At 47.2% G+C, this 25,910-nt stretch overlaps 1 protein-coding gene across 1 annotated transcript; it reads right to left on the bottom strand.

Moving 5' to 3' along the window:
* Window positions 1-212: 212 nt before the first annotated feature.
* Window positions 213-24,859, bottom strand: CHMP4B (charged multivesicular body protein 4B). Its single transcript, XM_062604112.1, has 5 exons — window positions 24,639-24,859; window positions 5,668-5,845; window positions 4,814-4,928; window positions 4,159-4,285; window positions 213-1,032 (listed from the first exon to the last, which is right to left on the bottom strand). Exons 1-5 carry the CDS (start codon window positions 24,832-24,834, stop codon window positions 965-967), a joined length of 684 nt encoding a protein of 227 aa, XP_062460096.1. The 5' UTR covers window positions 24,835-24,859; the 3' UTR covers window positions 213-964.
* Between the last annotated feature and the right edge of the window lie 1,051 nt (window positions 24,860-25,910).

Below are 25,910 nucleotides of genomic sequence, written 5' to 3'. Positions count from 1 at the left end.
GCATTTGGACATGAGGGACCACAGTGTCATTACAATAAACCAGTTGAAGCAGCCCTCTGGCAGTGTTGCTCAGCTGTTGTTTTCTGCAAGTGTAGTACATACACCCAACTAGCTTTAAACACCGTATGTTACTCATGTAGAAAGAGGCCAAACTGCAGGTAAGTTATGGCCAGATTAAACACCACAAAAGAACTGACACCAACAGCCCTAGGTGAAAATTAATCGAGATATTTAATACAGTGCAATCCATAGTAGTTTCTTAATTAAAATAATTGTGTGCATGTACCTGAATGGGTTATGAATTATCACAAAAAAGCAATCGACATTGTAGTGCTAGGTAGAAAAATGTACAACTGAAACTGAAACCTTCCCTACTTCCAAGATAGCATCTGCCAATTGCAAAGCCTCCTGACCAATTGAAATGGGAGTAGTGACTAGGTTGCTGCAGTGACAAACACAAGGCTGGCCACAAATCAGTCAAGGGATATAAATAGAACTTGCAAAGAACTAAAAACCTAAAGCATTCTTGCGCCTAAACACAATAAGAAGCCGATGGTGGCTTACGACTTGTCCTGGTTTGGAAATGCCTTACGAGACTTCTAGACACACTTAAACTGACTTAAAATGACAGAGTGTTCTTTTTTCAGCTGACTTCAATTCAATATGGCCCAAAGTTTGCAGATGAAGATCCAGCAGTGGCAGCAGCACAGTCCAAAAGCTGAACGTTTTGATTTTGCAAAGACCTTTTTACAGCAATTCAACCGTCTAAACTGCAGGCAATTCCCTCTGCTCCCCTCTCTTTCCTTTGTGCAGACCATGCTACGCAGAAAACAGCAATGCAGCTCCCACTGCTTCGGGTTAAAATTAAAGATAAAGACATTTTGCTTATGCTTTCTCCTCAACACAACACATTTGCACCCAGAATAGGTAATCAAAGTCTTTTGCCAGCCGGTTACTGCTGTGGTTACATAGTTCCAGCCCAAGCTTCCAGCTCTTTCATGTCATCATCCTCCTCTTCCTCTTTCTTCTTGGCTGCAAAACATGAAAAGGAAACCAATGAGTGAGAATCTTGGCAGAACGTGATTCTTTGCAGAAGGGAAGCCTCCGTGCCACTGACCAAACCAATCCATGAAGCACCAAATGCCAGCAGAGGATAAAAACCACACACGAACTGAAGTAAAAGGTGCCTTCTGGAGAAACCAGCATGGGCTGAACTTCCTGATGTTACCACTTCAAGTGGAAAACCATCAGCTTGCGTGCAGGAACACAGACTGCATGACGGGTAACATGTGACCAGTGGTGTCTGTTGGTTTCTATCAGCCTTCAGCAGACCCCAGGCCTTCAGCTTCTGAGCCCCTCTCAGGGGGACAGTTTCTTACAGGAACTCATCCCACTTTACAACATTTCCCCCATAAAAACTTAATTCCTTATTCCATCATGAAGTCTTCAAAGGGCAACAAATGAAACTCTTCATCAGGGATTGCAGTGATAGGACAAGGGGTGATGGGTTCAAACTGAAACAGGGGAAGTTCAGGTTGGATATAAGGAAGAAGTTTTTCCCTGTGAAGGTGCTGAGGCGCTGGCACAGGGTGCCCAAGAGAAGTGGTGAATGCCCCATCCCTGGCAGTGTTCAAGGCCAGGTTGGACAGAGCCTTGGGTGACATGGTCTAGTGTGAGGTGTCCCTGCCCATGGCACGGGGTTGGAACTGGATGAGCTTAAGGTCCTTTCCAACCCAAACCAGTCTGGGATTCTATGATTCTACTGTGATTTGGTCTAACCAGGTACAGAACTGGGAGACCTCCAAGTCCCATGACAGTTCAAGCTCCTCAAGGGGCTGAAGAGCTAACTATGGGTATGTGCTACTGCTCTCCTCTAGCAGGTTGGATGGGAATGTTGAGCAGCACTGCTTTGCTATCACTTCTCATCTTTCCAGGGGAGCAAATGCTGCTATCTGTCATAATGGGACAAATTCGGTCTTTGGACATCAAACCATTAACTGAGCAAAAAGGTTTTAACCCAGAAATAGCTGCAATGGTTTTGCTTCAAAGGGAAAAAAAGGGTCAAACAATTCCTACTCAAAATGGTTTGTGTCACTCCCGATGAAGCATCTGTGTAAGAGAGAACTGAGTCAGCTTTAAGGCAAACTCCAGACCTATCATTTGTCCAAGTTTGGAATTTGGTTTGCTATACTAAGCTCTTCCAGTCTCCCGTAAACAAAACCAGCTTTTCCCTCAATTCCTTCTGACATCAACTCAGCTGACAGGCAACAGCTGAAAGTTTCTCATTCAGACCGATTAAGTCAAAATCCAGACAGCTCCTGAGAGCTGGAAAAGCAGGAAAGCTCACGAGCATTTTCCATTCAGCGACTGAAAAGGAGGTAATAGAGGCAGCTCCACTGCAGAAGGCACATTACTCCTTTCCAATGCCTTGTTAGGTGAAGCAGCCGCTTTGAAAGCCTGACTTATGATGGCCAAAAGTAAACCTTTAATCCTGGTGTCTATTAAGTCAATTTTAAGTGACAAACAATTTAGGTTACAAAAACAAAACCAAAGCCACACCAAATCCTCACCCAGCACCATCCTAGAACCCCAGAGTTTCCCAAACGCCAGCCTTGGAGCAGTTTTATTTAAGTAGGATGCCCTTTAAATACAGTAATGGAATTCTAATTTCCATCCAAAAGCAGCTTAACATATAACCTATAAAACACTGAGTTTTATACTCATCATTTTTACTACAAAAACACTCATAATTTGTATTATTTTTTTTAGAAAGTGCTCTGTCTACATAACTCTTATGCTGTACAGTTAAATATGTGCACAATTACAAAGCCTCTTACTAGTGCATAGCCACCTCTACCTAATATAATGCAAGAATATTATGTATTTGGGTGTACCTGGGTTCAAATCGGTATGGTTTAATGTCCATATCCAAAGACTCTTTAGAGAACAAAAACCATTTAACCAGCTAGGAAATCAAATGAAAAGGCACATGTTTATTTCATCTATTTCTTCTGCTTTTGGATCTGAAGCTAGATGAAGCCTCAGATTTAAGCTATGTTGATAGAACCTAATCCCCTCTCATCATCACTTGTCAGCAATGCTGCCAACCAAGACACAATGAGGAAAACACTAAATCAATTCTGTCATAAGAGAAGAACTATAAAGGCACAAGGAGCAAACTTCACAGCATGCCACCTAAAGTAGAACCTTGCTGTTTGGCAGTGTCTGATGTCGCCCAAGTCCTTTTAAGCCTGCAAGGGGAGCAAGGTAATTACAGACACACTGACCAACTAGGACTACCTTCAACCACTATTGTTTTGGGCTTTTTTTATTTAGGCAAACACATTAGGAAAACAACTTATTCATCACACACTAAGGCAGATTCAGCAAAATAGGCTACTAAAGTGTCATATCCATTAACGCATGCCAGAGGTATTCCAGCTCAGGGATATTTCATGAGGTATTCTAGTGCATAGAAGAGTAGTTCACATTTAACAGCAGCTTTGAACTGCCTGTGTAAATATGAACATTTCCTGCCCATTCCCCATGTAAAATCATCACAGTAATTAAGATTTCCGAGATACATGTGCTCTAAGACTGGGATGACCAAAGTTTGGTACTGTCTGGCTTGAGTATATTCAAACATCAGAGGCACCAACAGCCATCCCCAAAGGGGACTCTGAGCTTAGTTCCAACCAAAAGCTGTGATCAAGTTGAAAACCAAAGCTGCAGCCAGGAAGCATGGCTCAGTGTGGGAATCTGCACCAGCCTGGGACTAATTCCAAGAGCTCATTTACTCTCCACTCCCTTTTTTTCTGCTTTAGGATGTCTGTCAAGATTACCTCCCTGTTGGGCCAGTAGCTACTGGCAGAAGGCTTCCTTTTAACACATCTCCACTCTACCCTGAGCATCACCCACGCTGTGGATAAACTGGTAGTGCTAGAAGAGATAATAACTGTTCCTGTGATGGATATTCATTTGCATGGTCCTGAAAGGCAGGTTACCCCCAAGGAGAAACAGCACTAGATATATTCGTGATTCATGAAGCAACATCTCTGCATTGCCTGCAGTTACATCTCTCATGTCTGAGGAGCTGGCAGTTGCAATAAACATACTTTGAAACAATCCAAGATGTTTCTGGTAAAGCTCCATCCATACCTGGCTTTGATGGTATTGATATTGAGGGCACATTTGGTAGTGGTACTGTCTCGGGACCACTTATTTCCAGCAGGTTTTTGTCTAGTTCTTCTTGTTCTAGTTCCTCTAGTTCTGCCATGAGTTCATCCTAGGGTTTTAAAGGAGGAAAAAGAAGAAAAAAACAAAGAAATTTTAAGTCATATTTATTAGCAACTAGGTTTATATGGTCATATTATTAAAGAGAATAGCTTAAATGCACAGGATGAGAGCAAAGTGAGGAGATGAGGAGCCTGAATTCCTGTACATGAGCTCTCAGTAGGTGAGGAAAGCAGTGAAGGGAACAAGAAATCTAAGTTCATTCTCAAATCGGAGCATTCTCAGCAGAAAGTCAGGGCCACAGCTGCTGTATGCACTGTAAGAACAGCCAGTAACAGGTTCTAGGAGAGAACTTACATCCTAGAACTACACCTAGACACATGCAATAGGCAGATCTTAAAAGAAAGACCTCATATGAGTCAGCATCCCTAGAGGTATGTAAAAGACATGGAGAAGTGGTGCTTAGGGACATGCTTTAGTGGCCTTGGCAGTGTTGGGTTAACAGTTGGACTCAATGAGCTTGAGGCTCTTTTCCACCATAAATGATTCTATGATATCAAGAGGTAAATTTCAAGCATACCTCATCAAATTCTTCCCCAAATCCTACTGGCTTCGAGATGGCAGTTGAAATCTCATCTGCCAGCTCTTGCTGTTCTGCGATGTCCTGCATTAATTCATCTACTTTATCAATATCCCTGGAAAAGAAAGGAAAGAGTTCAATAGAATCAGACACTTTCCCAAGAGATGCTTCAGGCTTTATTTCTTGGGTTCTGCAGAGACACCACACCATGGTGATATTTATAAGGTCCTTTCCCAAAATATACTTTGCATGCAAGTCTGAATGCTATCCCCACCTCAACAAAACTGTGTATGTGTATTTTACTTTGCCCTTGCAGCTTAGCTCACAGCATTTATATACAAAGCCTTCATACGAAGAGGTTTTCTTCTGCATTACCATTATTAATAATAAACTGTTCCCTCATCCAGCATTATTACATCTATAATTTGCTTTTGGAGCAAGTACAAGATTCCCACAATGCAGTTTACCTTTAATTACTGCTACAAACACAAACTCCACTGCACAGAAAGACATTAAAGTCTTCCCTTGAGGTTTAAAATGCTCACTGCTACTAGATGGATCTGTAACTGGTGCACCCTCCCATCTGCTTTAGACTACACTGGTGCTAGCTCTCTTTTGGACAAACACAGCAGCTTTGTGCTGTACAAAAGTGTAGGAAACTAAGAAAGCATGATACTTGCATATTTTGTTCAATATCAAAGTATATCTAGTATTTTAGCTTAAGTTAGAGCATTTTAAAAGAACATTTAGCTCCTCTAGCTCTACCTTTGGTTTATGAAACACTTGGCATTTAGCAGCTCAAACAAACGACAAACTAAAGGTCGTATGGAAAGATGCAGAAGGGAATAACTTACATGTTGTCATGAGCAGCTTTCATAGCTTTAGCAGCAAAACCCATGTTCTTAAGCACTTCAGTGTTCGTGTTGGCATTCTCAAGGGCTTCCCTCTGAAATTCAATTGTTGATAATGTGCCATCTATCTGTGCAAGCTGCTTCTCGTACCTCTTCTTACGCTTCAGGGCCTGAAGAGCAGCTGAACAACAAAGAAAAGGGAAGGATTTGTGAGATTTATGTCCAAAAAGCCATTCACATCTTGTCCCAAATGCCACTCAGCACAGAGTACATTGCACATCCTATTGCTTGCTGTCCACTCTTCTTCCTAGATAAACTAAGCTGCCTAACCCTTGTGCTCACCTGCTTCAACAAAGCTGTTCAAAGTGGCCATATGCCTGCTGCCCACCTCTTGTCACACAAAGAAGCATGCCAAGAAACTATTCAAGGATCACTCATAACACACCACAAACCAGAGGCTACACCACAAAACCCAGCAGGTTCAATAGCCAAGCTGAGCCACCTAAAAACATCCTTGTTCACCATCACTCCAACGCATCAGGGCACAGCTGGTGGTGCAGCTCCTGCCAGGTGAGGTTATAGAGCTGCAACAGGTTCCTACAGGAGCAGCTCATTCAAATACAAACCAAGTGTTTCTTCAGCTTTGCTGCTTAATGCTTTGAAATGCACATTTTGTACATATCTAGAAGAATTTCTATAAAAACAAGCTTTGTGCATGGTCCCTATTAGTCCAAGGTCCTGTCCACACAACAGTCGCTACTGACGGACATGAGATGAGAGATGCCACCACTGAACCTGGTTTGAGCCATTTGCTGCTCACAGGCAGTTGTACAACGCAAGCTCTTGCAATAGAAGCCCACCCACAACAGCACCAACACAGAACTCTACACCCAGCAGGGATCCACCAGTGCAGGAGGACTGGTCCAACTCGCTGCACAGGTTAAGACTTCTCCAAGCTCAGCTCCACCCCACCCAGACAGGTATGCACCCAATGGATGACAACAGGCAACAGCGAGCTCTTCCCAAGACACCCGGACAGGCAACAGGTACCACACTGTTCCCAAAATACTGTCAGTGAACACAAACTGCATCTGCATCTGATCTGCACTGTATGTGGCTAAAAGCTTTGGTAGGAGCTGCAGTGTGTGCAAAACCTACCAAGCTCTGAGCACTAACAGACCAACACCAAGTGTAACAATGAGTAAGACCCAAGTGCAGCTTCCCTTCATGGTGTTTCTACTTCTCCTTTTGTTATAAACAGACTTGTCCACTGCATGACAGTCTTGGTCACGTAATCACAGCATGTTTTGGGTTGGAAGGGACCTTAAAGCTCACCCAGTTCCAAGCCCCTGCCACAGGCAGAGACACCTTCCACAAGAGCAGGTTGCTTCAAGCCCTGTGTACTTCACAACCTCAGCGTGGACACAAGCTCTGTCCTGCCAGCCCTGCTCCCAGTTCCTGAACTCAGCCACATGCACACTTCATTCCCTCAGTGCTCTACAGCTCTGTGAGACTCCCAGCAGGAAACAGTTAACATGACACAGGATCAGCTCTGCTGAAAATCCACATTGTGACCTCCCAAAGCTCAGTCACATGCACCAGGAATGGTGGCAAATAAAGGCTTTGGACCCTTCAATCTCTAAGTGATGTTATCTCAAACCTTCGCAAATTTCCTGGAGTGAAGCAGACAGCTTCCCTCATCTCTGCTCTGAGGGGGATAAGTTTGTGGCATGATGAGTATGGTCCCATAATACACATGAAGTAGCTCCTCTCCTAAAAGCAGACTGGTCCTGCAGCCACTCTGTACTTTGTCAGATGCCATCATGAGAAGCTTGACAGTCCTTCAAGATGACACCCTGGCATCCAGAACCTTACACATATCTTCAGTTCTACAACTAGCTGTGAATATGCTGGATTGGTTTACTTTAGAATTACACTGATGGATGAGAGAATGAAGAAGTACTTTGTGAAGCACTGCCAAGGCTGTCAAGGACAGAGTCACTCAGGTTAATTCAGCAGAAGCCACTGAAACCACAGAGCACAGGTCACCTCCACTGTTCCAGCAGAACCCAAAGACCCAAAATAAGCCCCTTCATTGCCTTTCACTCCAACAACCAGTGAATCTCCCCAGTACTTTGGGTCCAGTCCAACATCCAGCCTCATCTGACAGGAGCGGGAACAGGCCTGGGGTTCTGTGTAACACATGACAGCATTTGCTCTGCGGAATCAAGCACAACACAAACATCATCTGACATGTTCCAGCTTTATGCCAGCTCACAAAGTGCTGAGTAACACACTGCTGGTGTATTTAGTTCTGGTTAATTCTGTGCTAATGGCTTTATTAAGGATATATAAAGTTTTCTTACTCAAAGATAAAGCTGTTAATGGGCTGTGGTTATGTAGTGACAGATGCTGGTTAAGTGTCAGCGATTAGACATTCTTTATGGAGGATTTTGTGCATCATGGAGAATTATTGGCAAACCCAGAGATTTTACAACCATTACACAAGCCCAAGTAAACTACAATTTATGTACAGCTCCCCACTGCAGCTTTCTCTGAGAACAGCTACAGTTTAGCTGCAGTTCGTGCTTATGTACTTTGAAAACAAGCTGCCTGGACACCAAACACTGCAAGAATCATTGTAAAAGACCTTGTGATGAGCTTGTATCAGGACTGTGACCCTATGCCCTCCCTTTCCCACACACACCAGTTCAAGCGTACCAGAATGCACTGCCAGCCTCCACTCTGTGTTAGAAATCCTTTCCTTCATTCATTTATCATTTGTAGACAGAGATCAAGGCTCCTGCTTTTACAAGCACCGTACATAGCCCTCCAGCTTGCACAGCAGAGCAGGGATCCACTGCAAGCCCTGAAGACAGCACAGCTCTCCCACCTGGGCGCAAGCTGCAGCACTGCTCCTGCCCAGCCCCTGCTCAACCTCCTCTATGAAACACCTATTGCAGTAGCCTAAACGCAGCAAGGACTGCTCCACAACCACAACACTATGCACAGGGCAATGCACAGAGTTTCTGGGTCTGGGCAGTTTGGAATAAATATTTAGCACAGGTCGATTAACATCAAAGTGATAAATGAGCTTCTGCGCTGAGGAAAATCTTACACAAGGGATTGCCATTTTTTGCAGCTTAAAGCACTGAGGAATGTGGAATAAGGCACTCAGGGCCTCAAATTAGATGATCACAGCTTCCTGCAATTTATTTTCAGCTGGGTTTGCAGCTTAACCAGCTTTTAATGTAAAGTTCTTGTTTATAACTAGAAGGTTTTATTAAGCTGAAAAGTTAACAAAAAAACAAGTTAATTTAGGACACTCACATTCAGAGAATCCCAGCCTGCTTTGGGTTGGAAGGGACCTTAAAGCTCATCCAGTTCCAACCCCTGCCACGGGCACGGACACCTTCCACTAGAGCAGCTTGCTCCAAGCCCCTGTGTCCAACCTGCCCTTGAACACTGCCAGGGATGGGGCAGCCACAGCTTCTCTGGGCACCCTGGGCCAGCACCTCAGCACCCTCACAGGGAAGAGCTTCTGCCTAAGAGCTCATCTCAGTCTCCCCTCTGGCAGGTTCAAGCCATTCCCCTTGGCCTGTCCCTACAGGCCCTTGTCCAAGGCCCCTCTCCACGTTTCTTGCAGCCCCTTTAGGCACTGGAGCTGCTCTCAGGTCTCCCCTTCAGGAGCCTTCTCTTGTCCAGGCTGACCCAGCCCAGCTCTCTCAGCCTGGCTCCAGAGCAGAGCTGCTCCAGCCCTTGCAGCATCCTCATGTTTGTTTAAGACCATTGCAGTTAAGTCAGTTTTCCATCTCTGAGGCCTGACTGCCCAATTTGCAGCTCTTTCTGGATAAGCACCACATCAATACCCCCAGCTCAAAGCTCCCAAGGAATTTTTACAGTAACAGTCCACCTGGAGGCATCAATGGGAGCCAGGGGCCATTTCCCAGTCAGATATAGGCAAGGGGGAAGAGCCACAGAATCCTGCTTGAAATGCAGGACCAGCACCAGTCTGTGTTAGGAGAGACAACAGACCTGCAGCTGTTCCACATGTTGCCATCATACTTTACATACCTTACAGGATGGGGGTACCTGACAGAGATGTAGATCCAAGGAGGCGATTCTGTTCTGATCTACAGCTACTTTATCTCCTATTTAAGCACTGATTTCTGAAACTAGTGAGCAGCTGCACCATTTTTCCTGCAAAGAGTCTATACCATCAGCATAAACCCTACTGAAATCTTAGGTACTACAAGAGAAATAAACCCTTTTTAAGTTTTCATTGAAGTCAAAGCTCTCAGTACTTCACCAGATGGGAATGGCATTGGCTCTTTTTCTGCAAAAAAATAAAAGTTTCCCGAATTTGAAATAAATCGGAACCAGAGACAACAGGCTACAAACACATCCTCTGGCATCACACACATGCAAGAAATGGATGTGCCTTTCAAGTCCAAGTGCAACACGGCCCATCTCTGCTCTTCATGAATGCTGCTGTCACATCAGGCAGCTGTGGCATTGGCAACCCTTGGGCTCCACACCCCTAATGATGCCTTCACTGCTGCCAAGATAGTAATTACATACGTAGGTAGCATCATTTAATAGCCAGCTTTAACTGCTGTGGAACCGCTTCAGCAGGACCTGTGACCGCATATTAAGTTTAAAGCCTTTATTCTCCAGCCTAGCCAGAGTTCAGGTGCAGAGGAACCTGCACACCAGGAACAGGTACAGAGAGGTGATAGTCAGCACTCACTGTCCCATAAGCAGCCTTCCCTTGGTGTGAAGGGATGCTCCACAGAAGGCGCTCAGTGACACCACAAGTTTCTCCTCCCAGAGCATCCTGTCTTTGGGTTGGGATTAACTTACTCTTGAAATTTCATGGAATGATTTGTGTTGGAAGGGACCTTAAAGCTCATCCAGCTCCAACCCCTGCCATGGGCAGGGACACCTTCCACTAGAGCAGCTTGCTCCAAGCCCCTGTGTCCAACCTGCCCTTGAACACTGCCAGGGATGGGGCAGCCACAGCTTCTCTGGGCACCCTGGGCCAGCACCTCAGCACCCTCCCAGGGAAGAGCTTCTGCCTAAGAGCTCATCTCAGTCTCCCCTCCAGCAGGTTAAAGCCATTCCCCTTGCCCTGTACCTACAGGCCCTTGTCTAAAGTCCCTCTCCAGGTTTCCTGTAGCCCCTTTAGGCGCTGTTAGAAGGTAACTGGAAGACTGTTAGAAGGTCTCCACATGTTATATCCCTATTACTTATAAACCCATTAGTATGAGGAGAAGGCAGTAGTTGCTGAACCATTTTACAACAACAAACAGACAAATTACTCTCCTAACCTGCTCAACAGCCAGGGATTAGATAACTGATTGGGGCAGAGAAAACTGGTGGTAGACTTCGAATTTCCTATTAAAAAGGAGTTCACCATTTAAGATAACCTTCACTTAATGAACCAACACAGACCCAATGACAGCAGAAAGATCTGCTCACCCCATGGCAGTTTTGTTTTCCAAGATGATAGCAAGAGCCTGCCAGTAACCACTCAGTATTTTACACCACCTTTACAACCTGTACCTTATCACTAACAGGCCCAGCGTGTGGTCTAGCTCCTAAGTACAATGTGCATTATGAATTGCATGCACTTAAAATAGCCTAAAAAAAAACCAACAAACAAACAGATAACAGTCATATTTTATTGAATTTTAGTAAAGTTTTCAGCAGAAGGTATGAGGTATTCACTGGGGAAGAGCAGTTATAGATGTGATTACAATTAAATTAAAGGTAATACCTTTAAAACTACCTGGGTGACTTCTGCCATCCATCAGGAGACAGTGAGCAGGCTCAAAATGAGCTTCTCCATGTGACATTTTGATATGACCATTGTCTCTATTATCAGCTGCTATGACCGGGATGCTGGAGCCAATTTTTGTTCATAAAGATTTCAGCACAGAGCTTTGACCACTTCAAATGGATTTCAATAATTTATGTCCCCTTTTCCACTGGCAAAGCAATAGAAAATGGCTCAGTGTTAATGACACCACACTTTAACCTCTGCAGGTCCTTTTTACACAGAGAATCTCACAAAGGAAACATCAGCTCCCAGAGAGGAGTCAGCCCAGTACAACAGCAGCCAAGTCAAAAGCAGTTGGATTTGGACTGACTGATAGAACAACTTGAATGGAAGAACACATTAAAGTACATTTGAAGACCACTTAACAGCCTTTTTAACACACAATATTTTATAACACATAAAAAGCAATTTCTTCCTCTGTTTGGGGGTTTGTGTTAACTGGGTTGGGTTTTGTGAGGGTGTATTTGTCTGACATTGAGGGGGTTTTATTTATTTAGTCTTCAGTTGATGAACTCCAAATTACTATTCAAAATTTCCTATTGATTTGCATTTCCGTGATAGATCCCTTCAGAAATTCCAGCAGTTTCAAACTTCCTGTTTGTCCAGGTGAACAACAAGAAGGGTTTCATCATTCTGCCTACCAGAGGCACACCCAGCCCTCCCACAGGACTGATAAGCAGGAACTGGTGTTATGGTTTGAGTAGTGCACATTCAGAAGTGAAAACAGTGGAGTCACTTAGCCAGGCTCTCCTCCTCCCTCAGCACTGTGTGCAAAGCATGACTGCTCACCCAAATAACTCCACTTTGTTCTCAAGAAATGCTATGTGTAAGAATTTCATTTCATGTATCCTGGGCTGTATCAAAAGCAGCGTGACAGCAGGTCAAAGGAAGAGATCCTGCCCCTCTACTCTGCTCTCATGAGTGTACTTGCAGCATTGTGTGCAGTTCTGGTGTCCTCAACATAAGAAGGACATGGAGCTGCTGCAGCAAGCCCAGAGGAGCCCATGAGGATGACCAGGGGCTGGAGCACCTCCCGTACCAAGACAACCTGAGAACACTGGGGCTGTTCAGACTGGAGAGGAGAAGCTGCGTGGAGACCTCAGAGCAGCTTCCAGTCTATGAAGTGGGCTAAAAGGATGCCAGAGAGGGACTCCTCATCAGGGACTGTAGCGATAGGACAAGGGGTGATGGGTTTGAACTGAAACAGGGGAAGTTCAGGTTAGATATAAGGAAGAAGCCCTTCCCTGTGAGGGTGCTGAGGCGCTGGCACAGGGTGCCCAGAGAAGCTGTGGCTGCCCCATCCCTGCTATGTTTAAGGTCAGGTTGGACACAGGGCTTGGAGCAAGCTGCTCTAGTGGAAGGTGTCCCTGCTCATAGCAGGAGGCTGGAACTGTATGAGCTTTAAGGTCCCTTCCAACACAAACCAGTCTCTACGATTCTAGGTGGTTTTGAAGTATTTCAACCTGTATATAATTATTATTAACAGAGCCATTATAAATCTTCATCTTTTCCTTGCAATATTTACAGCACTTTAAGTGAAATAAGAAAAACCTCCACTGTGATAAGAAGCTGCAAGATAATAAAAACAATTTTACTACATGGTACTGCATTCAGAGAGGAAAAACTGACTATGAACATGTGGGTGATTTAGTTAAAAATCAGCAGCCCTCCTACAAATAAGTACTGCTTCTGCACTTGAGGACAAGCAATGTTAATGGGCTATTTACACATACAGCAATTCTACTGGGTTAATGCTTTAAAATATCACTAGTAGAAATTAATGCTCTTAAATATCACTAGTAGAAACATAGATCTGTACATACAAACAAGGAAGAATTTAAGACTTCTACATCCTGGCAACTCCAGATTTTGCTGGCAAAAACATGTCTCAACTTGAGAGGAGCAGGAGGCCCAGTTACTTCAAAGAACACTGAGGAAAACTGGAAATATAATTGAAGAGTTTCACTGGATTCAAAACCAGACCTGTACCAAGGTCCACGTGTTTATGAACCCAGAGTTTAACCCCACTGGTTGCTGCCTCTGCAAATATGGGCTGGAAAATCACACTCATTTCTAAAGTAAAAGGCTTCTCAACAAGAAGACACATGGGTTATTAACTCTGACTGAGGGGGAATATAACTTTATCTTGCATCTAATTCTTACCTTGTCTCTGGCAAACGAGAGAAGAAATGGCAGCAGCAGAGACAGCACTGCAGAAGGACACCAGCTGTATTCGTATGGGATGAAAGAGTTCCAGAGCAGCCTCACATATTATTATGTACACCAAACATCAGACACACCAAAATAAAGAGTGCAAGATACCTGCAGAAGAGCTCCCCAGATGCAAGGGTCACCAGCAGAAAGCCCAGACACTAAAGATGATTGAGATGCTCAACTTCCTGTTGCCTGGCACATTGCACTGTGTATCCATCTGCAATGTGCTCAACAGAAAGCAGCATCATTATTCTTGCTGCTCCTGAAGATACCACTCTGTCTTCCTGGCATATGCCTCAGCAGCAAATTTAATCACAACCAGCATCCTCACTGCCCCTGAACTGGGATAAACAAGAGGCATCAGGAGGTGTAAGAAGTCACTGGCTGCCTTGCCTGCAGTGGAGGAGCTCAATCTTAAGCACCAACTCCCATCTCTCATTCTACTGAGAATTAGCAAAGTGCCTACAATGTCTCAAAAAAAATCCTAGGAATCAAAAAGGCAAATTAAAGCAATTCACAAAATGTCCTCCAGTACTTCAAGTAGCTAAAAAGGTAGATATAAATCCCATTAATCTTACCAAACTTCTTAGAAGAAGATTTTTGTCCTATCTGTACTTAAAACACAAGATTACAACTGCCTCTTGAGCAAAGCAGTGCCAGAACATTTAGTCTATTGTGCAAGAGATTAAACAACATCAGCACTCCCGTTCTAAACAGCTATAAAAATGTAAACGGGAAAAAGTACACCAGCAATCACAGCTTTGATCCATGCAATACCCACAGCAAACAGTAACCACCACCTCCTGCAGTGACTGCAGCACTGCTCAGTGCTCTGAGCAGCATCAGCTTGACCTTTGCACCAGCAGCTGATGTTGTCCCACATGCCATGGCTGACGTGCAAGGCTGGAAGTGTAACACACTTCCTTGTCATGCTCCCTCATTATGAACTAGTCACAGCCATTTTCATGTGGAGCACAGAAAGTGTTTCCAAAGGTCAGAATCCAAGACTACAGTGGTGTTCCTGAAACACAGAGTAATATAATGACAGGCCAAAGGGGAAGGGCTTTAACCTGGCAGAGGGGAGACCGAGATGAGCTCTTAGGCAGAAGCTCTTCCCTGGGAGGGTGCTGAGGTGCTGGCACAGCGTGCCCAGAGAAGCTGTGGCTGCCCCATCCCTGGCAGTGTTCAAGGCCAGGTTGGACGCAGGGGCTTGGAGCAAGCTGCTCTAGTGGAAGGTGTCCCTGCCCATGGCAGGGGTTAGAACTGGATGAGCTTTAAGGTCCCTTCCAAAACAAACTAGGCTGGGATTGCATAAAACTGTTCTTTTCTCACAGGGAAATTCCCAACCAACCAAATTCCTTATGCTTAATACTATTTTTGCGATTAAGTCACAGAACTCAGAAGATTTTATCCTTAGTGACCCATTTTGAGACCTTTTGTTCCTGGGGAATGAAGCCAATGGCTGCCTGGGTAAATCCATCAGGCATTTTCCAGCTTTGGGCGATTGCTATTAGAGTGTTGCCAAGCCTAAGAATTACGTTGAGGCTGTCACAATATTTAGCACTTCTCTTAACATCTCATCTGGTGAAGTTCTGCTATTTGGAGAGATGAAAACTTATTTTATATATGCTCAGATTCCAAAACTAACAAAAAAGGGGGAAAACTCAAAACCACAAACCTTCAGAAACCCAGAAGTTCTAAAGCGAATAAGAGAAACCATACTTATTTCAATCAAAAAATTCACTTGTACTCCTTGAATCCCCCTCCACACACATAACTGGCCACACTGCAGTGCACCTCCTGAGGCCAGAACTGCATTTCCTCGTGGCAATCCTGATCCCTTCAGCAGCACCCAGCTCCCGAAGCCAATGGTGCTGCCAGGGAAGGACTTCCCAGAAGAGACTTTCTACCACTGGGTTTCCTCCCAGGACATTGCCCATGCTGAGCCCACCATGGGGATGCCATCAAGACATGTTATTCAGGGGGGATTGTAGTGACTGTCCACAGCTCGCAGCCAGCCCACAATGAAGTTTGCTTTATAGCAACTTGTTTTTTTTCGTAACTAACCAAAAATCACCTGCAAGTTTCTGAATACCACTGGCTGATGTTGCTGTCACCCTGGCCTTTGTGCTTCTTTTCAGTTCCACTACATCCGAGTCACCTCAGTGCAGTCACCTGGAAGTAAACATGACATCTTTAAACCTGAATAAGCTCCTGCCAAGCCATGAAATGCACATACAATGTGGATATTTGGTAACACGTAACACAGCACCACATTAGTGGAAGAGCCAACATAGCTGATGTTATGAAAGAGGGACTCCAGAAAGTCATGTTTTACAGTGAAAGATACCGCAAGCCTTTGAAAGCTTAGAGGAACCTGGCAGTAACCAAATGAGCTCAAGATGCAGTTACACAGCCACCTGAGGAGGTTTGTGCCTGCAGGGTGGTGGCCACGGTGCCAAGCCTCTTGGATTACCTGGTGTCTAAACCAATTCTTGACCTCAACACATCACAGCTACTGGATGAGGGACTAGGGACAGAGCCCTGTTCATCTTGTACTCTGTTTGGAAGCAATTGCTGGCTGGAGAGTAGCTGCAGTGGAAGGTGGTACTGTCTGGTTATGGCTCCAGATCTGATCTGCAAGGTGCAGCAGCACAGCCCAGGATGGAGCATGAGTTAGACTGATAGCACTTGCTGAGCGGGCTCCCTGAAATGGGGGAGGCCAAGGTCTGCAGGAGCACAGGCAGGTGAAGAAGTTCAGAATGAGAAATGCAGCAGTCATGAAAACCTGTTCTGAGCTCAGCCCTCACTTGCTGCACACAAGAATCAGCATGCATGTCCCAGTGTGTACCAAAGGGATGGCTATTTAGACAACCCCAAACTTCCATCATTTGCTGCCAATCAGGACAAGACTTTCAAGATAACCACTATCTGTATCATTACCCTATTCTTATATTTGCCCCTATAAAAATGATTGTTGGCAAGGCTTCGTTCCAGCAGTGAACCTGGAGGAAGCCACAGAAGACCTTTTCCAACCAGGCTTCCAAGTGCAAGGACATCATGGGCAGGACTATTATTGCCTTTGCCACAGCCAGGCACCGAGCATCACTAGGGCAACTTGCGCTCTCCTGTGCTCCCATCAGCAGGAGCTCACTGTGGCCATTTCACTGCCCTCAGTACTGGCCACAGGGAAGGTTCCTCACCTGCAATCTGAGCACATCCTTGCAAGCAGAGCTGCCTCCCTCTGCCAACATCTTCAGCAACTGTGATGCTGCTTCTGCTCAGACTCCACTGGGATGATTACAGAACTAACCTCCTTATCACGTGCTGCGGCCTTGGCTTGTCTGAGGGAAAGCAAAGGTTTATCAACATCTGACATGTGGCCTATTTAGAACCCTTCAACTGCATCCTTTTTGTTTCAGGTACTTTGTGTCCAGTTTGCTGGACAACTGGCTGCAAACTTCATGGAAAACAATGCAAGCTGCTTCAATTTATAGTTTTGCAAGAACCACCTAGTTCTAAGTGCTGGGAGTGAACAAAAGGATTTTACTCCAGACCCCACTTCCACACTCTCGCTTTTGGAGCCTTCCTGGCTGCAGGTCAGGCCATGTCCTCCCGGCTCACACCACATCCCATGCAAAGTCTCTGGAACAAGCAGCACACACTGCCTCAAAAAACACACAGGGCAATGTTAACAACTTTGTTTTTTTCCAAAACAGATGGGATTTCACAGGGGAGAGCAAAAAGCTGCCAAAATCATCACAGTGGTCTCTTCCCGGCCAGACTCATTGAGTGCCAACAGAGCACCCCCAGCCTGTTGCTGCCTCCAGCAAGAACAAGCACACATGAGCAATGCAGAGCATCTCTGCAGGCAGGAGGGGGCTACCAGAAAAGCAGGCACAGAGGCCTGTGGACATGTAGAGCTGCAACACAAGTCTTGCAAACGTGTCCACTCAGTGCAGCAGAACAGGCAACTAACTACAAGAGCTCCGAGGTGGTGATACCCTTCTGTGCAGGTCATTCCTGAACGCCAAACCCAAGAACAACTGCAAAACAACCAATAATCCTTTTCATGGACAGCACTGGCTGCAGGCTCCTCCTGGTGTGACACCATCCCTCCCTTCTGTGTTTGGTTAATCCCCTGCTCAGCAGTGAAGCATGGCCATGACCTTCCCCATCACTTCAGGCCTGGAAGCACCAGGATTTGTCAGGTAAGGAGCAGTGACCACTATGAATTCCAAGCCCTGATGCAGCACCCTTCCTACAGTGACCTGTGTGCCCAGCAGCAGGGCAGGCTGCACCATGGAGTGTACCCGAGCACCCAGCATCCAGACACCCCTGACATCCCAGCAGGTCCAGCTGCAATCCTGCTGCTCAGCCCAGGTGAAGCCCAAGTATGAGCACATGGTTCCCCCCAAAATCCAGTCAGAACAAGCAGGAAGGAACTGACAGGCCTGAATGATACAAGTGCAAAGCACAGTAACATCCTGGGCCAGCTACACACTGCACAGCACTAATTCTGTTGGTGAGAAACAACCTAACAGCTTTCTGCACAAACCTGAAGGGGTTACAGCAAGTTAACAACATGCATCACCTGCAAATTCCAGCTTTGAACCAGCACTCCTTCAGCAGGATTCAGTATCTGGGCCTGGAGCTTAAACTGATTCTAGAATCCAACATGAGCACATCTGGAGATAAAAAGGTAATAAAACCAAAGTAGGCAGCTGCAAACATGCCAGATTTCCCTTCTGATAGGGCGTGATACAAGAACAGCGACAGAGGAAGGATGTACGGCATCAAATTCAGTTCCTGATACATCTGCCAGAAACACAGGGAGTTTTGGTTTTATTTATGCCCCTTTTTAAAGTTGTTTTAAAAGGTGTTTGAGACTCCCCCCATTCCTGTTCTATACTCCAGCAGTCTCCAAAACCCTTTGTTAAACACAGGTAGGGCAGAACTACACACTACAAGTTTTGTCTTTTTAAACACCTATTTTAACAGAGGGATTATCACACTTTTCCCAAGAGAGGTGGTTAATGCTCAACTCATTCATCTCAGCGGGAATGAAGGACTCGACCAGCACTGCTGTCAGTTCTCTTGCAGAAGCCCTGCTTTATGCTTAAGCACCTGGAACTCAAAAATGCATTTCACATCAGACTATGACTTAGAGCACAGCAGAATGAAGTACTAAAAGAAGGGCTGGATGATGTTTGCTGTAGGACTCCTGCTTCCCCTGCATCAGCATCATGGAAACAAAACCAGGTTCACTGTATTTGACTCTGGAAACAGAGACCACTTCTCTCACCAAGTATCAAGCAGGACCTTAAAAGCATTTTTGGAAGCAATCCATTAATGTCTAAGCCCTTCCACTCTGGTCATTCAAGTCTCTACCTGTAGCCAGGCCTGAGGCTGTAGTTTTCTGTTCCTTGAATTCCTGATTGGTGCAATATTCTGAACTACTCAAACTGCTGAACAAAACTGCCCACAGCATCATGCAGGAGCTTCTGGGGTTACTGAACAGTTGGGCCCCTGCCTGGGAGATCACACTCACATCACATTCATTTTATCACAAATAGTGCCTCTAAGCTGACCAAGCAGGGCAGGCAGAACTGCCCTCATCCTTCCAGCCACATTCCTGGCTCCCTCCCCTGCCAGCCCCAGCGTTTATGTGGTTAAGTGCAGAAAACAACCTTTTATTTTTAAGAGTTCAGTTTTGGCTGGATCAGCAAAGTAATCCACCTCATGCATTGCCCACGCCAGTGCTAACACCAGCACAAGAGGAACAGGCAGGACAAGGCAGCTTGTGGCAGCCACATCACTCAGCATGAGCCAGTGTTAGTTCCACAGCCACACTACCAAGCACCAGCAGCATGTTACTAACTAGTTAGTTTCTAGTTAACTAACTCAGCTGCTACTGAAAGAGGCAGTTCCAGACACAGCAACAGGCAAACCAGAGCAGCAGACTGATGTGACAGATTAAAGAGGCAGGGGGGTGGTGAACAGTACATTTTCCATCAAATCAGCCAAACTGACTTACATGTGGCAGCCCTGTGATTTACTGTAAGCTGGGGGTGGGCACAAAATCCTGGCTTTTGGCTTCAGCCTACACCCAGCTCTCTGGTTTGTTTGATTTCATACAGGGTGGAGCATAGGAGTGCTCTCTTTCCCGGAACAGCCTGAATTCTACAGGGGTGGGTTTGCATCCATTCTGTGTACCCAGTCATCAGAGCTAAAAAAATGTTCTATTAAATTACAATGAAAGAGAAACTTAGACACCAGAGCACTAGACCCACTGCCCAACAAAAATCACAGCTGACAGGAGATCATGAAATGTCAGCCTCCTGCTAAAGCCTGAGCGTATTTACTGCATGTTGGCATGATATTAGCTTGTCACCCATTGTGGTCTCTGTGGACAAAAGGCAAAATCTAGTGGCAGGCAGGAACATAACTGCATTGATTCACCCCGATCTAAAGTCTAGAATGAACTACTTATGAAAATGGCCCCACAGGACAGTGTCAGGCTCCTCTCCCTACTGTAATTTTAATATCAAAGCATAATTTGAGCTTTGGGTTTCCACCAGAAACAGATTCTGGAATTGTCATTTCAAAATGAGAAGGAGCCCCCCCCATATGGAGAGGGACTTTTTACAAGGGCCTGTAGGGACAGAACAAGGTGGAATGGCTTTATCCTGCCAGAGGGGAGATTAGAACAGAACAGGCACAAGTTCTTCCCTTTGAGAGTGCTGCGGTGCTGTATGGTTCTATAAGTAGCCGGAGATCGAGGAACTAACCTGTAGCTTCTTTACATGCGCATGTACTCCCCTGGCAGCTCGGCTTTGTGTGACGAAGCAACAGCCACAAGGAAAGGACTAAAACTGGAGCAGTAGTGATTAAGATCAGCTTGAGTATGCTGAAACCGAATACTGAGCCCCAGAACTTCATAACCCTTGGCAAGATCCAGCAGTTTGGTTTGGTTTGTGAAGTCTGAGTGCCTGATAAAAGTATGCCTGTGTAATGAGCCACCTCCATATGGACAAACTGGAGCGGAATGAAAGGCTGCAGCAGCAGCACAGCACTCCCAAACCACTGAGCTCAGAGCTGCCACTTCTTTTGTTAAAGCAACATCTATTTTCAAGACATTTGAACTCCAGGAGACGCTGGCTGAGGGATGTTTGCACCATGCTGCGCTGCTGATAAAGGTGCTGAGGAACCTCTTGAGGAAAAAAGAAGAAAAAGTAAGATAAACACCCAACTGTGTGCTGTTCTCAAAAGGACACTGAATATTTCCACGAGAACACAAACCAAAACACAACATAACCCCAGTTCTCCCCAGAACAGGGAACATCAACCTGCATCTTCTCAAGAAACCCTTCTAAAGAGATCTATCAGCCTTCTTCTCAGAAGTTTTTCATCCCATGAATAAAAAACACCGTGCACATTAAAGCCACAACCATGGTCTCCCTAACACACTGCACAAGCAACCGAGGGGCCTCACACCAACGTAACACTTGAAGGCTGTTGACCTCTTCCTGCCTCAGGTGCTATTTTGATATTATCATAGAATGCCAGACTGGTTTGGCCTGGAAGGGACCTTAAAGCTCATCCAGTTCCAACCCCCTGCTACAGGCACGGACACCTTCCACCAGAGCAGCTTGCTCCAAGCCCCTGTGTCCAACCTGGCCTTGAACACTGCCAGGGATGGGGCAGCCACAGCTTCTCTGGGCACCCTGGGCCAGCGCCTCAGCACCCTCACAGGGAAGAGCTTCTGCCTAAGAGCTCATCCCAGTCTCCCCTCTGGAAGGTTAAAGCCATTCCCCTTGGCCTGTCCCTACAGGCCCTTGTCCCAAGCCCCTCTCCACGTTTCCTGCAGCCCCTTTAGGCACTGGAGCTGCTCTAAGGTTTCTCCCAGAGCCTTTTCTTCTCCAGGCTGAAGCAGCCCAGCTCTCTCAGCCTGACTCCATATTGTGGACTAATGAGAAGGAGCCATCAGAGTGAATGAAAAAAGCAAAAGAAGATTGAAACGACTTGAGCTCCCTCAGAAGCCACAGTGGTCACAGAAGTGCCACATCTGTGCAGCCAGGAGAAAACAGGAAGACCCAGAAAAAAGGCACTTGTAAGTAAATGCTGAAAGCCTCCCATGCCAGGAAACAGCACAGACTGAGGAAATCTACACCAGAAAGTTAAGCTTTTAACTTCAGTTTCATGAGGAGTTGGCTGGTTGTACAGCATGGACATCCTAAATGCAGGTTATGAAAAATATACATATATAGTAAGTTCATTATTAATAAAACCCTGCCAGAAGCCTTTAAATTTCTGTGCGATCCTTAGACTCCAGAAGTGCAGCAGGAATTACTCAATGAGCCTTCAGAGACACAGCTCACTTGGCACCCAAACAATTCCACAGTGTGCTGTGGAGCAGGGAACGTTTCCTCTCCTCACCCCAAGTGTGCCAGAAGGCAGCTTTCCTCTGAGAAAACAGACATAGCATTCCAGGTTTTCCAGGTAGCTTTCAGGGGAGCTCCCTGCCCCACTGCTGCAGACACTTGTGTTCTTCTGGCCAGCTGAGCATTACACAGACATCACCCACAGTGCACTTCCCTATGGACAGCAGGTATATACAGAAGGAGTAAAATGCTCAAGTCTCAGAGAACTAACAAAGCTTAAGGATTCCTGAAGCTTAAAACTTAAAAATTAATCTCTGGTTAGTTGTTTTTGATTGGTTTTACCTAAAACATTTCAACTATATCAAAGTGTTTCCATTAAAAAGACAGACTCGTATATATAAACCAACATATTTTTACTTTCACTTCAATTATTTATGGATTTAAGTGACTCTGCACCAAAATTAAGTAATTCCTGGATTTTAAACCAGCCTGAAGCCAGAGATGGAAAAACCCAAACAATTGCATATTCAAAGTGCAGTGTGTTGGAGCTCAGCTGGTGACGGGGATAAATGAGTAGCCCCTCAGTCTGTGCTGAGGGAACCTCACTCCCCAGCAAGCAGGTATCAGCTGCCTTTAGAGCAGCCCAGTAGCAAAAGGTGGCCTCTTAGTTTCAGGAGTCCTCTAGAAAAAGAGAGGGTTTGTTTTACAGCAGAAGCCCATCCCCAGCCCTTCTCCTTTCACAGCTCCTTGATTACTCACCAGGATCCTGTTCTTCTGCAGACCTCAATTAGCCTGACCCAGAATCCTGCCAGTGAATGGGCAGGTTTTGCTTCTTCCTCCACCCCTAAAGAAACTTGATCCTTCCACTGCCCAAAGTGCTCCAGAGCACACAGAAGGGCAGCATGCACAGAAAGGCAGTGAGAGATAACATTACAGCAGAGCACGACAAAGACCACAACCAGCAGCAGAAAGAGAAGTTTAGAAGTTCAACAGGACCACTGTTAAGACAGAAGATGCAGAAACTGCAGAAGGGGAAAAATAGAAAGAGATGGATTTTAGTTCTCCTTTTAAGCCCAGTTCTCCTCTTAGGTTCAAAACTGCACCAGAAACTCAGACTTATTAAAACTGCTGCAATAAATGTGATTTAGAAGTTAACTCGGTCAAGCCTGAAGTCAGGCTCTATTGAGTCCTTCAGAAGACACCTGGGGTAGCAGAAGTGAGGCCTCTGCCACAGTCCCTGCTGCAAAACCCAACCACACTCTTGGGTGCTCTATTGCTCAAACACAGCGCGAGCAGCAGCCCTGGTGTAACACACTGCTCTGAAGTGTGAAAGGAGGCGTAAAGTACTGACCAAAGGACAGATATGAAGCAGAACCTTATCAGTAATTACTGTAAATTAGTCCCTGCTACTTGGCCAAGAGCTGGAGCCACAGCTACACAGCCAGAGCTGAACCTCCTACTGTCACCCAGCACAGAGAGGGCAACACTGACACAAAGCAAACTCTGCTTTCCTGAAGGCACCACTTTTAACAACCACTGCAGAAAAAGGAAGAAGCTCAGCCAAGCACTGAAATACACAAGATGACAACTCACTTCTTGTCTTCAGGCTGGCAGACCACTAGCACACAGGCCCACAGACTGGCTTACTTTGGAAGGGACCTTAAAGCTCATCCAGTTCCAACCCCTGCCACGGGCAGGGACAGCTTCCACTAGAGCAGCTTGCTCCAAGCCCCTGTGTCCAACCTGCCCTTGAACACTGCCAGGGATGGGGCAGTCACAGCTTCTCTGGGCACGCTGTGCCAGCGCCTCAGCACCCTCACAGGGAAGAGCTTCTGCACGTCTCAGTCTCCCCTCTGGCAGGTTAAAGCCATTCCTCTTGGCCTGTTCATACAGGCCCTTTGTCCAAAGACCCTCTCCAGGTTTCTGGTAGCCCCTTTAGGTGTATCAAGCACAGCTTGTATATGAATAGCTAGACCTCCCCCCCCCAACCCGGAAGACCAGGTTCCACCAGTAAACACCAGTTTCTAATATCCATTTACAAGCCACATACAGCTTTAAGGCTCCCTGACGACAATAAAAGCATATTTAACCAAATCCTCAAATTCAGCAGAGTTTTGGTATGGAGTTTTTCTTGTTAGAAGCAAAACCAACACAGTAAAACAACGCCTGATCCCGCACGGGTGCGCTGCCCGCCGCTCCTGCACACAGCAGCAACACCCGGCCTCGCTTCGCCTCTTCCTGAACCAAGTCACCACGGAGCGGAACCCGGACCTCGCTCAGAGGAGCCAGGCACCCTTACGACACGGTTCCGGGCAGGAGTGACGCGGCTCCGCGTTAGTCGCCCCCAGACTAGGGCTGCCCTTCCCTTCCCTTCCCCAGGCTCCGGACGGGCAGCGCCGGGGCGGGGCCAGGCGGAAGCACTGAAGGGGGCTGCGGGCACACAGCGGGGCCTGTGCCCGCCCGCCCCCCCCCCCCCCGGCCCGGGCAGCCGAGCCCGGCCCTGCCGCTGCCGGGGAACGGGCCCCACCGCTCACCGCGCTTGTTCTTGGTGCCGTGCTTGCGGGCGGCCGCCAGCTCCTGCTCGATCTTCTTCTCCAGGAACTCCTGCTTCTTACTGAGCATCTCCTCCGTGTCGCGGAGCCGCTGGATCGCCTCCTGCGGGGACGGGCCTTTCCCGGCGCCCTTCCCGCCGGCGCCCGTCCCGAACAGCTTCCCCAGGAGCCCCGACATGGCTGGGCTGGGCTGGGCTAGGCTGCGCTGCGCCGTGCCGCGCCGGGCCGGGCCGCCGAGGCCGCTGTGTGAGGCGGGGACTGCGAGCACGGCCGTGAGCCCCGGTACGCACCCCCCTCCCTCCGAACCCCCTCACGAACCGGCCGCCGCCGCCGCTCTCCCGCAGGGCTCCGCGACCCCGCCCGCCTCAGCCCGCCCCTCCGCCCCCGCATACAGCTCCCGGCGTGCCCCGCGGCAGCCGCGCAGCGCCGGCAGGCGGGAGCGGCTCGCAGGGGATGCTGGGAGTTGTAGTCGCGGGCGGAGAGCGGCGCAGAGCACGGCGGGAAGGTGCGGTTGGCCAAGCGGAACCAGGAAGCGGCGTCACGGGGAGCGTGACGTTAGCGGGAGCTGGCGGTGGTGGGAACGTGTCGCGACCGACCGAGCTGTCGCGATAGCGCGAGGGGACGGCCCTGAACCGCCCGTTAGCAGCATGAACTGCTCACACCCAGAGCCGCGGTTGCTTCGTTGATGGTGATTTATGTTGATCATTCAGGTACTCGGCCTGCTCCCGTCACACGCTCCCACCGGGGGGGCAGCACGGACACGTCCCGTGCTCTGTGACCACGGTACCGATGCACCGAGCACCCAGCCGTTACGGGATACACGACTGCTGTTTCCTCGCGCTCGGCCGTAACGAACACCCCGGCCAGGCACAGCGTGGGGTGAACGAGGTTAAATCATAAAGAGATGTGGGGCAGAAACAGTTTCCTGGTGGAAATCACTCAAGGAAATGATGCGCTCTTGTGAGCAGGGTTGGGCCGGGCAGTGCTCTACAGCACCGAGCGGTAGGGAGGAGAATGAACCAGCCGCTCAGGAGGCGAGAGAGCGCATTTGTGCCCACAGCACGCAGGGGAAGCTCTGTTACACACTGCATAAAGAGCCCCTCCAGGTTTCCTGCAGCCCCTTTAGGCACTGCAGCTGCTCTAAGGTCTCCCCTTCAGGAGCCTTCTCTTCTCCAGGCTGACCCAGCCCAGCTCTCTCAGCCTGGCTCCAGAGCAGAGCTGCTCCAGCCCTCGCAGCATCTCCGTGGCCTCCTC

Source organism: Pezoporus occidentalis, unplaced genomic scaffold (assembly GCF_034315485.1).
Source record: "Pezoporus occidentalis ecotype Australia unplaced genomic scaffold, CSIRO_AGI_Poc_V1 ctg83, whole genome shotgun sequence".
Lineage (NCBI taxonomy): Eukaryota > Metazoa > Chordata > Aves > Psittaciformes > Psittacidae > Pezoporus > Pezoporus occidentalis.
Note: the sequence above shows the minus strand (reverse complement) of the source record. Positions and strands in the feature narration are given on the sequence as shown.

Excerpts from the sequence above, each read along its gene's own strand:
- CHMP4B (XM_062604112.1), bottom strand. The coding sequence starts at position 24,834 with ATGTCGGGGCTCCTGGGGAAGCTGTTCGGGACGGGCGCCGGCGGGAAG. Across the intron at positions 5,846-24,638 it reads CGGCACCAAGAACAAGCGCG|CTGCTCTTCAGGCCCTGAAG; the intron begins GTGAGCGGTGGG and ends TTTGTTGTTCAG. Across the intron at positions 4,286-4,813 it reads TTGGGGAAGAATTTGATGAG|GATGAACTCATGGCAGAACT; the intron begins GTATGCTTGAAA and ends TTAAAACCCTAG.